General features: G+C 35.8%; 1 protein-coding gene across 1 annotated transcript; it reads left to right on the forward strand.

Moving 5' to 3' along the window:
• Window positions 1-7187: 7187 nt before the first annotated feature.
• LOC104847744 (olfactory receptor 51F1-like) lies at window positions 7188-8123 on the forward strand. Its single transcript, XM_010603317.1, is given in 1 exon segment — window positions 7188-8123. A coding segment is annotated over 1 exon segment (936 nt).
• Window positions 8124-14022: the final 5899 nt, after the last annotated feature.

Below are 14022 nucleotides of genomic sequence, written 5' to 3' on the forward strand. Positions count from 1 at the left end.
TAAAATACTTGAAGACACAGAAGTAGGAAAGGATTTTCTAAACAGAGCCTCAATCACACAGGAAATAGTAGCAAGAATAAATAAATGGGAATATATGAGACTACAAAGCTTCTGTACAGCAAAAGTAGAGTGAAGAAGCAACCTACAGAATGGGAGAAATTTTGCCAGCACATGTGTTTTTAAATGCCAGGAAATATTAAGTTGTGGTCACCTTAATAAAGATGATGTGCAGTTAGAAAATTACTAGGAAACTTGCAAGGATAAGCTAGACAGGTAAAATGATCCATCATTCCTGTAGTGGCATGTGTCAGGGAGTGATAAGTGTCCTGTTCATCTAACCTAGGAGTAGATGAGATTAGGTACTAACTAGCCTTTCCCCACTCATCTTGTGTCATATACAGCACCCACTTAAAGAAAAGAATCATGGTGCCTCTTGGTATCATAAAATTATACATATATGTGCATATATAATTATATATGTGTGTGTGTATATATATGCATGTGTATGTATTGTATATGTATATGTATAGATTGCGTTAACAACTGTCAATGCAATTCTTCTGAAAAAATAAGACAAAATGAGGGACCCAATTCCAAGTTTCATTAATAGACAAAAAAATTGAGTCTCATGGTTAAGTGGGAAGAATCCCACCACTGTGGTCCTTGGAAGTCATAAACGTTCTGAGTTTTTCCTCAAAATCTCAACTATTTAATAATTAATGTATACTTTAATTTTGAGTACTTATACATTCATCTATTTAAATATCCAGTTAGGTTATCTCCATATTTCACATTACAAGTTAATTATTATGATATATATGCAATATATTTCTCTACATTGAGCATAGGTATAAACGTAGTGATTAATGTATGCACAACAAGCATTTCATTGAACCATACAAATATACCAGGTGTAAATTTCTGTTCTTTAAAAGATACATTGCTTTTCCAGGTATAATGACAGGTGCCTATAATCCTAGGTACTAAGGAGGCTGAAGCTAGATAATCACAAATTTGAACCAAACCAGGGCAACTTAGAGAGATCCTGTCAAAAAATAAAATTAAAAGGTGTGGAGCTGTAGCTTAGTAGTAAAGAACTTGTCTATCATGCACATGGCCTTAGGTTAGTCCCTATTACCAGAAAAAAAAGTTATGCTTTTACCTTCAGAGAAAAGTTACTTTTTGTTAAAATGTCAACTTATGTGTTGATAAAATCAATATTGATCTAGCATGTATAGCTCTCTTCTGGATCAAGGAATCTAAATGTAATAAGGAATATGCTTCTAGAAATCCTTATATGGAGAACACAGTAGCAGAAAACACCAAAATATTTCATTTTCCAAAGAGAATGAGTTTTTTCTTTGAAAATTCATCCTAAGTTACATAGTAAGAGAAGTTTTCAGAAACATACCTACACATATTTACTGTACTTAAGGTTGAATGTGCACATAGCACCATGTTTGTACTCCAGGAGCTAGAACCCCAGATTCCTCCAAAGTCAGTGAGATACTATTCACAAAAGCAGCTGAAGACCTGCATCATGTCTTCTTGGAATCTACCACTCTCAGAGGCATAATATATCTCAGTACAGTTGTTCTGATAAAGCAAAGGAATAAGGAAGCCTGAAGAATAAGGACCCAGTATTCTTCCTTTGGGAATTTTTCAGCACATAGTGTGCTTGGTAGGTATTGTAGGAGTAGAACTGCATGTCAGTGTTAATGTCAGTCCTTAGACGCTGACATTAACTTCAAATTCTGCACATAGATACAGCATAATAATCCAAGAAAAACGTATTATTTGGAGTCAACTAACATAAAAGAAAAACCTGATTTTTTTATTTTAAGCAAATCATGCAATAGTCATACAATTATTTCTTCATTTATAAGCTGAAATCATGAATATGAATTCTGAAGAGCTATACTTCCAGCTTTAAAAAACCATGAATTAAAAGCATCTAAATGCACATCTTAAATTAAGTGGATGCACTGAGAGCATTACCATAGCTATCGTTCTTTTTGTTCTTGTTAGAAAATAAATATGAGAGCCATGGATTTTGTTCAGTGGTTCCACTGCCACCTCTCAAGTGCAAGGTCCTGAGTTGGATCCCTGGTACCCCCAAAAAAGAAAATAAATATGATTTCATGTGAAGTGTGAAGAGGGGAGAAGCAGCAAAGAGTATAACTGGATCAAGTAGATAACAGTAAAACAATCTACTTTCAAAAGGAGGAAATAAAAACTCACTTAGAAAAAATGAGACAAAATTCTGATGAAGAAGCTCCCATCAAATCTCTCTGAAATATTTTGGCAGAACTTGAAAAGGGCCTTGTGGATCTGTTTAGCCTTCACACTGTATAATATGGTTTAGCTAAGGGGGTCCAGAGGAATGAAGATTGGACAACAGTGGGTGGAGCCTTGTGGTAAAATCTGTGGACAACTGAAAGAACAATGTAGGGAACGTAGAAGAGCGTGACTACTCCAAAGTGGGATCCACAAGCGCTGAAGGTCCACCTTCCATCCAGAAGGTGATACTGAGTACAGAGCATATGATCAGGAGGTAGGAGGCTATCATACATGGTGTATCAAATGCCTGTAACTAGATTGAGAACACACCAAGCCCCCCTAACTGTTCATCCTTAAATCCAATTATGTGAGTACATCAGGGTGGAGGCAATAAAAATAGGACAGGATGTTAATTTTGCAAAATGGCAGCATCCTAATGGAAAAGAGGGATGGAAAAGATTGAACAACATTCTGAGAACTATGGCTACTCTTTAGAATCCTGGAATCTGTCAGGCATATCTGAGGGGTCTGCAGACTGCAGCAAAGTGGTCAAATTCCATGGCCATCAGGATGAGGATTCTATAAAGCCAGAGCTGTGGAGGAAGAAGAGCAGGATGATATATGTCTCTGGGGTGATTCCATGGGCACTGAACCAGAGAGCAGCAGGAGTTGTGGTCATTGTGGGCAAGGTCAGCCCCAGGTCAATGATAGACAACATCAAAAGAAAATAGTATACTCAATAAAAAGAAAAAAAAAAGAAAATAGTATATGGATTCATGGAGGCTGGATTCCAGAATCACCATTAATAGGATCCTGCTGTTCCCTAAGAAAGCAACTGTGCTCAGAAGGAAGAAAGGAATTGAGATTCAGATGTGAGAGTCCTCCAGCCCAGGAAAGCCTGTTAAGAGGAAAGTTGGGAACTTAGATGTGGTGTTGCTGAGACTTGGCCTGGTCAACTACTCAGACACCACCCATTTTCGCCAATCAACCACCCTGCTCAGAAGAACCAAATTCCACATTCATCCACGCAGAAATATTTTCAAGCAGCTTCTCCTCCAGATTGGTGGAGTCAGCAGCCTAAGGAAGAAAAACACAATAGATCTTATTAATTGAGTAATTTGCTTTCTATTTTTCACACTCATAAAACTGCCTCACCTTAAATCATAAAGGCTTTAACCAAAATGAATCAGCAGCTCTAAGTACTGTGTATTAGAGAGTGAAATGAGAGAGAAAATGGGTCTGAGGTAGTGGTGTCTTACCTACGGCTCCTGTCCTACTCTTATTATCGACTTATTGCATTTTCAGAAGTTATGGGAATCAAAGAAAGAACCTGGGCAAAAGAATTTGAAAGGAAGACTGCTGTTAAATTCTGAGTTGTAAATATCCCTGGTTACCCAAACCACTGCCCCCCACAGTAGATCAGACGTAGAAGAAAGCAGAAAGAATCTGCCTGCATCCTCTTTTCAGATCTAGGGTACCATCTTCCCTTCACCCTGATCTGTACACTTGCTCTACTTGCTCTGGGATCCTACACTTTCAAATAACTCTGTGCTAAAGGAGAGACACAAGTAATTTTCAGGCCAGACTTTATTTTGAATCCCAACTAGTCTCATTCCATTCTCGTAGGCCCCTAAGAGCTGGTGTGCTTGTGTGTGTGTGTGTGTGTGTGTGTGTGTGTGTGTGTGTGTGTGTGTGGGGGGAGTGTGTGTGTGTGTGTGTAGGGGAGCTGCTTTGAGAAAGGAAGTCAATGAGTTTGTCAAATAAGCCTGGAATTGCGATTTTGAGCAAAATTTTCCCAGGCGTAATCCTCACTTTTCTCCAATGTTCTGAAATTCCTGACCCAGGAACATATCCCTGAACTGAGCTATTAGAAGGAAAAGGACACTCAAACATTATGAGAACACATCTAAAGGGAACATAGAATGATATATAATTATTTATGTATTGTTATTTTGATTTATATATAATACTTGTACATATTTGTGAAGCACAATGTTTTGTTTTTAAATCTGGAGGTTCAACTTAGGGCCTTTCACATGTTAAGCATATACTATTTTGTTCATGGCTCTTATTGATTTATAATAATTACTATTAAAATTATAAAAAATAGTCTTATCTGGCTGGCATGACTTGCAACAGCTAGAATTTTTTAAATCAAACAGTTAAATTCTATATTGGAATAAAATATACTTGCCAATCAGAAACATAAATGAAACGTAGAGAATGGTACAAAAGTCTGCTATCAACTGAGTCTCCTTTCAGCTAATGAGGCCCAAAGAGTTTTTAAGATAATTTTCTGTTCTAGTTACTTTTCATTTCTATTTCACCCTTACCTTACCTTCACTGTACACCTGAGGAAAATAAAAAGATTAATCAAATATTCCAAGGAATTAGAAGAAAGTTTTGGAAAACCAATATGAGAACTCTCTAGAATTTTATCTTAGCATCGTTTTATTTTAACAGTGATTCTCAATCCTTGCTCTACATGAAAATCAAATGGGATTAAAGTCCAAGGATAATTTAATTGGTTTGGGGTGAAGGTAGTATATTTCCAAAAGCCTCCTGGTTGATGCTAATGTTTAATAAGGATTAATAATGGCTATACTATAATAAACATGTTCTTTATTTCCAGTACTAATGCAGTTATGCAATGCATATAAATGAGTAATTCTTCAGATGAAATCAAATAATACCCCAATATCTAAAATGCATCTGTTTTTATAGGATGTAAATTAAGAATTTATGTCTCAATCAACATATATGATCATTGCAGTGTTTTTCTTTGTTTTCTCCTTATTGACTACACCTTAAATCAGGTACTCGTGGCAATATCCCATTCATTCTTCAGATCTACAAAAGCAATTTGGAGTTTAATGTGTCTGCTTTCCTTACCAGTAGGTCCTAGTGCTATATCACGGTAGCCCAGAATAAATGTGCATCATGATTATTAAATTAGAATAAACTTATTAATTTTAAAATTCACTTTCTGCTCAAAATGTATAGTTTTATTTCAGAAGCACCAAGAAATTCTATTTATCAAAGATTCACTTGCATGCTTTTTTGGTGTTCTTTTACTCCCTTTGTTTCCTCTTAATTGATTAAACAATATTATATGCTTAACTCTGTTCACTTTAATGTTCTTTCAATGCAAGGAAAGAAATGGGACCCTAAATTAATAATATTAGATAATATATGTAATAAAACCCTCCTTTGTGTTAGGTGGTCTTAAATATTCAGTTACTTTCCTTTTCCCTTCCATGGATTGAAGTCTTCTCAAGGTAGAAAATATTTGGTGAAAATCTGAGCAAGAATGTCCCTTTGGAGAGGTTTTATTCAAGTGTATCTGGCTCTTGACAAAATAGGTGATTCTTTTTTTCTGTGTTGAGTTAAGGGATCCCACGGAGCCCACAGATTCTATTCTTGATTATTCTGTCACCTGGGAAAGGTCATTTAAACGCTATCTTGCTCCTGCAGAAAGAGCTGGCATTAGATTCTCCCCCATGAAGTATCTCTGAAAGTCATCCCATTTGCTAGACTGCTTTTATAGTATTTCTAAATTTATGCACTTTCACTCTTCTTTTTCACAGGGTTTTTTCAGGACAAAGCAACTTCTCCCTTCCTTGGACAGCAGGTAAGGACATGAGGAAAAAGGGAGGGCCGAATGCTTGAGAGAAGGACCAAGTCATGAGGAACTAGGGGAAGTTGGAGAGGAAATCTAAAAGAAGAAGGAATCTCTCTCTTCTGCTTATCCAGGCTTTGAGAAGTAATAGGGAGAAAGATGAAATAAGGAAAATTTGGGAACAATTAAGTTTATTTTAAACTAGAATGTTTAAAATAAAAATGAGAATTAAATTGTACCTCCATAACTCAGTCATGAAAATTCTTTTTGGCTTCATTCATGCTTACATAATCAGACATACCAGAAATAAACTAAGGGCCAGAAGTCTGGTAAGGGAAGAGCTCACCTCATTTGTAAATATTAAGAGGACACCGAAAGACTCACCAATCACAATTAATACTATCTTAATTAATGAGTTTTATTATCTTTTTATTCCACAGTTAATGAAGTAAGACAATTTAATATAAAGACCACCGCTATGCCAAGTCATGTAGGAGCCTAAGGAAGGGAGAAAACTTTATGCCCCCAGCTTTAATGGAAGCAATTTTATTAATAATATTTTCAACATCTACTTTTTTGCTCATCTCATTTTCAGTTGAAAGAATTTCCATGTTTGAATTTTTCTCTTGACTAAATGAGAATTCTAAATTATTTTGATTAACTAACTGGCTAAAATAAAAAATATATTTGGATGACTATAAAATATTAAAATTTAAAGAATATCTTGGGTTAATATACTTTTAATATTTTCAAATACCGTAATGTTACAGAAAAAAATAGGCACAATTTTTATCATTTGCCTTCAATTCTAATGTGATTTGTACAGAGTTCTGATCTTTTGTCAAAATTTCACTGTCTTGTTTGTCACAGAATTTTCCATTAATTTTGATTTTTGCATAAAAATGTTGCTTTTCAGTTTGCTGAACTTTCTATTGCCCTTCTCGTATTTCCCACCAAAGGCAAGTTCCTTGCTTGACCAACACTAGTTTCAGCCCTGCTGTTTATGCTCTGTACTACACATTGTATATGAAAACAAGCAAAAGCTCTGAAGCAGAAAAACATGTGTTTACTTGTATTTCATGAGTTGACTTAAGCAAGTTGAATCTTTTCATTTAATTCAAAACTGAAGATGACAGATAAGAACTGATTCTAAAGTAGCCATAAGGACTAGATGATGTAGATATTAAGTACAACAATGATCAAAATGCCTGGCCCAAGTAGCCTTGACTTAGTGAAATGTATTATTGCAGGAACTTACTGAAGAGGGAGCCATTTCATTCAGATCACCATGCTGTCTATTCTTAACTCAACACCCACAACTTTCTTCTTGACTGGAGTCCCAGGACTGGAAGCTTTTCACACCTGGTTTTCCATCCCTTTTTGCTGCCTCTGTGTGATGGCCCTCTTGGGGAATGGCACTATCCTCTATGTGGTGCTGACAGACTCCAGTCTGCATGAGCCCATGTACTATTTCCTCTCCATGCTGTCTGCCACTGACATGGGCCTCACTCTTTCTTCTCTTCCCACAACACTGGGTGTCCTCTGGTTCAATGCCAGGATTATAAGCCTAGATGGATGTATTGCGCAGATGTTCTTCCTACATGGATTTACACTCATGGAATCCTCTGTGCTTTTGGCCATGGCTTTCGATCGCTTCATTGCCATCTGCAATCCCCTGAGATATGCTGTGATTTTAACTAATTCTAGAATCATCAAAGCCGGGGTAGTAATAATTATATGAATGCTAGTCAACCTGACACCCTTGCTCCTGCTCCTGAAACGACTGTCTTTCTGTGGTCCTAATGTGCTTTCCCACTCCTACTGCTACCACCCCGATGTGATTAAGTGTTCTTGCTCAAGTATCAAGGTCAACAGCATCTGTGGCTTAGTTGCTCTCATTCTAACATCAGGAATAGACATCCCCTGCATTTTCCTCTCCTATGTGTTGATCATCAGGTCCGTCCTCAGCATTGCCTCCCCAGAAGAGAGGCAAAAGGCCTTCGGTACCTGTGTCTGTCACATTGGTGCCGTTGCAATCTTCTACCTTCCCTGGATCATCCTGGCTTTGGTGCATCGCTTTGGTCGTAATGCTCCTTCTTATGTCCACACACTAATGTCAAATCTGCATTTCCTCTTCCCCCCAGTGCTGAACCCCATCATATACAGTGTGAAGACCAAACAAATCCGTAAGGCTTTCACCAAGATATTTCCAAACACAAAGTAAATTGTCTAATAAAATGGTCCAGATAAATAGGCTTGCTTTCTTCCTCTTTTCCCTTCCTTCAACATTTTCTTGAATAATATTAGGCCTCTTCTTAGGGATGGTAACACAGGAGCACATATGAAACATCCCTGTCCTCTCAAATAGCTTATCTGCTCTTGTAACATGGACATAAAATTCAATGATAACAATAATAAATGAGAAATATTATTACAAAGTTATATGCAAGAGACTATATAGACACTGATGTAAACACAAAAAAATTTAGAAGAGGTGATTATTTGGATTAAGAATGATATATAATAAGTAAAGATATAAAAAGAATCTGTTAAAGGGCACAACATTGTGAATTTAATGAAGTATGATATATCCTTAGTATAGAGGTACTGCAGGAGATAAGGTTGGGGGAAGAGAACTTTATATGAGATTATAAAAGAATCTCTGTACTCAGCAAAGTTATAGTTACGGAAGCTCTTTAAAAATGAGAATGATCAATTGGAATTTGGAAGTATTACTAGATTCCCTTTCCCCCACCCCTTTTTTTTTTGTACCAGGGATTGAACTTGGGTCCTTGCACTTGCAAGGCAGGCCACCGAACCACTGAGCTAAATCCCTGGCCCTAGACTCCTTTTTAAATGAAATCAAGTGTAATTGTACCTTGAAGCAAGACATTTTTCTTTTATTCTTCTGATTTTAATCAATATTCGAAGTATATATTGTCTATAATGTTCCTTCACTCCTTAATGTCATACAACAATTTTTCATCTGTTTTGCTTTATACATAGGAATTCTCTAGGTCTCGTATTGTGACATACTAATCCTAACTTGAAATAGGATTTTCATATCTCTACTACAAGTTCAGTGTCTTAACCCCTCAGGAAAGATAGTGATAAGGACCACAATACTCTATGAACTCAAAAGAGAAGAAAGTTTTGATAATAAAATTTACCAACTTCCTGTATCTCCTACAATATCCAGTTTCAAGACATCGTACCTTCCTTTCTCTAACCTTGTCAAAAATCTTCTGACATAAGAAAGAAACAATAAGACCATGAGAGGGAGGAACAAAATTGAAACATGAAGTACTTCTATGGAGAAAAAAATACCTTTGTTCTCTATTTTATGTATTATAGAAAAATTTTCCCTTACAGCAATGTATAACTCACTGACTCTAGGAGGATAAGAGCATTTATGAACTTACTGTACAGAATATTAATTTTCCCTTTGTTAAATTTTCCCAAAAAAGTAAATTTGAAGAAACCATGGTAGATAAAGGATAAAATATTAAAATTTTAACAAGTATGTGTGTGCGAGTTTTATGTGATTAATCTCTAGGACAGTAGTGGCAAACCTATGGAACGCATGCCTTTGTGTTTTTCTTTTAAGAAAAAAACAAAAAAAGAAGAAAAAATGGAAACAAAGTCTTTATAAATAAGGAGGGGCAGAGGGGTTGAAGGGAGGGAGGGGAACGGGAGGAAAAGAAGGATCAAGATTTATCACGTACAGGTACAAATTCCCTACAATGAATGTTTGCTATGTATATCTAAAATGTACCAAAAGCATAATTCATTTTAAAAAGGATTTTTTTTCTAAACTAAAGCTCAGCATCAGATTTAATTGCAGAGCTGGTACTCCGCCATATATCAGTGGGTTTCGGGTTGGGGCACTAAGTCTCTTAAAGCTTTGCCATCCCTGCTCCAAGGGCTTCTACTCTGCTTTTCCCACTTTCACTCTCTCCACAGAGGCTCATGATATTCTTTTCTTTTCATCAAAAAGACCTTACATATTTGGTCCCTTTTCCCTTTCTTCCCTGACATTTTAGGTATGTGTACATGTAGCTAAAAATGTAAGTGTATGACAGCTCTACCATTAAAACTCTGTTTCTGAGTTCAGTGATTTGGTATTTAAAGTGTTGTGAAATATCTCCCAAAGTTTACAGGTTCCATGTAATTCACCAAGACCTCAAAATTTCTCTGAGGATATGGGAGAGGATGCACAAGCACACACAAGCATGTGTTCACAAGTTAACTACAGAATTCACAATGAAGCTAAAAGAAAAGGTTTGTGCTGTATACTGCAGAATATTACATCATAACTTTTTACAAGCCTGTACAATTCCAATATGGCTTGTACAGAAAATTAGACAAACTGAGGAAAGGGGCACAATAGAGTCTAAAACAGACAGACCACATATATTGGACACTGTGTTTATAAAAAACATGGGAGCAGACAAAAGATGACTCCAGCCATGAAATTTGTCCAGTTCACTGTACATTTACATACAGAAGATAAAATTGTCTTTAGCTAACACTACAGACAAAATTTGATTTTAAATGAATTACAGTTAAAGGTTAACAATAAAAATAAAACTTCTAAACATAACATGCAACAATATATTTAAATTTTTGGAGACAGTGACTTTTTTTTTTTTTTTTTTTTTTGGTACCTAGGATTGAACTTGGGTCCTTGTGCTTGCAAGGCAGGCCACCAAACCACTGAGCTAAATCTCCAGCCCCTTTTACAAGGAACTTGTAAAGCATTAAATGTAAAGAAAAAAACAGAAGACTGATAGGAAATTCTGTTAATTGAAATATTAACAAGACAATAAATACTGAAAAGAGGATTTATGTCCTGTACGTCGAAGAAGCTTTCTAAAAGTCCTAAGAAAAACAAGCAAGCCAATTTCACCATAAGGAAAAGTTTAGAACAGGTACTTCATAAGAAACTATTTTCAAAGTTGCACTAATTATATCAACATGTGTACATAATTAATTAGGAAAATTAAAAATTGTACCAAAATCAGATAGACTAGTCTATAAATCTATAGGAATGGAAATATTAAAAATACTTATAATACCAATTATCTTTATATGGGTTAACAAGGACTCTCACACTATACTAGCAGAAATGTAATTTTCTACACTCTTTCACAAAAAATTTGGCAATATCTAGATTGATACAGCAATTTCATTCCCAAGATATAACAAATAGAAATGCACATACATGTGCTCCAAAAAATGTCTTCGGAAGCAATATTCATAGCAAAGTAGTGATTTATAGCCAAAACCTGAACACAACTAAAGTACTTTAAAAAGACTGACAATTCTTGATATGTTTAAATAACTACAAAAACCAAAACAAGCCACATAATAAGTGAATAAATTTGACATACATAATGTAAAAGGAGTTAGATGCAAAAGCATGCATACTGTATTACCTAATTTATATACGTATGTTTTGTTAGAGAAGAAGTTTATAGGTGAAGGTAATCTGTAATGTAAAGACAGGATATTAGTTACTTGTGTAGAAGGGGAGGGTGGTCTCTGGGATGAGATACAAGAAGGTATCTGGTAATATTTTATATCGTTTGGTGAAATATTGCCATCCCACAGTCCAAATCTTACCTGCTTCCTGATTTTGAAATAAAATTTCACTGGAATGCAGTCATTCATTCAGAATTATCTGTGGCTTTTTTCATGTTACAACATAATAGTTGAGTAGATAATGCAGAGAACTGTCTGGCCTGAAAAAATCCTGGAATATTTACCATCTGGGTCCTTACAAAAAGGCAAAAGCTTACTAACCTTTATTCTAGATCACTGGCTGAGTTACAGTAACATGTGATCTTCATTCAGCAATACACTTAAATGCATAATATATTCACTGTAAATGATTGCTTTGGTATTAAAATTTTATTTATATTCCAATAAATCATTGTGGGTTATCCATAATGTACCCAAATGTGTCCTGGGTATTTCAAATGATGCACAGAGAAAAAGTATGATAGCTTCAAATTCCTGTAAATAATCATAACAAATTATTGGAATGAAGTAAATTTCACTCTGTGCACCAGTATTTCTTTGACCATTATGAACCAGAAATGGTAGGATATTGAGGAACACTCAAAATATGTTTAACCTTTTTTTTTTTAAATGGCCCTTGCCTTTCTGCCCAGCCTTCCTAAAGGGCTATAAGCCACTTTCTTTTTTTATTGAGTTTATTGGTACATTTTAGGGATGGAGTACAGTTACATTCATTATTGGGATCTTGTACCTCTACGTGACAAGTCTTGGTTCTCATTTTTCCTCTTCTCCCTGCCCTCCCTTTACCCCTTCCTCCCCTCGCCATTTACAAATATTATATTTCCATCTTTTCATTTTCTCACATTTTTTCTTTTCCCTTATTACCCTTCCCTACCCATCCCACTTTCCCTACACTTTTAGCCCTTTTCTTCCCATTTCACAATGTCAGTAATCTTGTTAGGATCTTATGTTCCATTACAGTTAATTCACACCAGAGAAACTATTCAGTATTTACACACATGTGACTTATTTATTTTACTTAGGAGTATATCCTCAATATGCATCCATTTTCCTATTAATAAATCTAATTTCTCATTCTTTATGGCTGAGTAATATTCCATTTTATAGAAAAACCACATCCTCTTTATCCAGTTTCCAAGTGATGGGCCAATGGGTTGTTTCCAAGTTTTAGCTATTACAAACTGTGCTGCTATAAACATGGGTGTGCATACATCACTGTGATATGATTCTTTTAGTTCTTTTGGAAAGATACCCAGCAGAGGGATGGCTGGGTCAAATGGAACCTCCAGTCCCAGCTCTTTGAGGTATCTCCATATTGATTTCCATAGTGGTTGTACCAGTCTGCACTCCCACCAACAATGGATAGGGTTCCTTTCTCCCCAGAACACCACCAACATTTCTTATTGTTTTTCTTGATTGCAGCTATACTTTGTGGGGAGAGGTGGAATCTCAGTGTTGTTTTCATCTGCATCTCTTGAATGACCAGTGATGTGGAACATTTTTTCATATATTTACTTACTGCTTTTACTTCTTTGTCTGTGAAATGTCTGTTCGTTTCAGATGCCCCTTTTTGAATTGGGTCTTTATATTTGTGGGGGCTGGTTGTTTCGAGTTCTTTATATATTCTAGATAATAGTCCTTTGTCTGAGAAGCAACTGGTAAAAATTTTTTTCCCACATTGTAAGTTGTCTCTTAGTTCTGTTGATGGTTTCTTTTGCAGTGCAGAAGCTTTTTAATAAGATGAGATCCCAGTTGTTGCTTCTTTCTGCTAATTCCCGTGCTACTGAGGATTTGTTCATAAAGTCTTTTCCTATGCCAATGTCTTCAAGAGTTCTGCCTAACTTATCTTCTAGCAAGTTTAGTGTCTTTGTTTTAATACCTTTTAAATAGTACCCTAAAAATAACACAAACAGTTTGTCTCTTTGTGTCTATAAGTCAAGAGTCTGTTACTGTTTAAGTCCTCATAAAAGCCTTTTAAACCTCAACTGGAAAAGGATATCCTTCAATACCCACATAGTTATCAGCAGGATTCAACTAGTGTAGCCTGTTGAATTAAAGGACCCAATTTCTTCCTGGATATTGGACCAAGAAGGCCACATGTAATTTCCACTTGGTTGTCAGCTGCAGTCTGCCCTTGAAATGCTGCCCAACATGACAGCCTGCTTCATTGAGGTCTTAATCATGCAAATGATATCCTATCACCTTTGCCACTTTCCACTGGTTACAATAAAATCACAGATCCTATAGGTCCCACCCCCACTCCGCGGAGAGCATTACACAAAACCTTGAGTACACGGAAGCATTGATAATTGGGAAGTATTTCACTATTTTATAAACTGAATGTCACAGAGGATTTGGGAAGAAAGTCAAATTAGACTATGAAATCATCGAAGGCAACAATGGTGAAACTTTTCACTCTTTTACACTGACTCAAAATTTGCAAACATATTTCCTCGTAATTCATTTTTTACTGAACTATCAGTCCAAATACTTATTGGAAGTCCCATGTAGTTTGAATTGAAAGTCTCAAGCTTCCTGCCACTGAAATTTCTTGAACAAGTCTTAAAAGCCATAATAAG

The sequence above is a fragment of the Fukomys damarensis genome, unplaced genomic scaffold (assembly GCF_012274545.1).
Source record: "Fukomys damarensis isolate Sample0158 unplaced genomic scaffold, DMR_v1.0_HiC HiC_scaffold_16, whole genome shotgun sequence".
In the NCBI taxonomy this organism is placed as follows: Eukaryota; Metazoa; Chordata; class Mammalia; order Rodentia; family Bathyergidae; genus Fukomys; species Fukomys damarensis.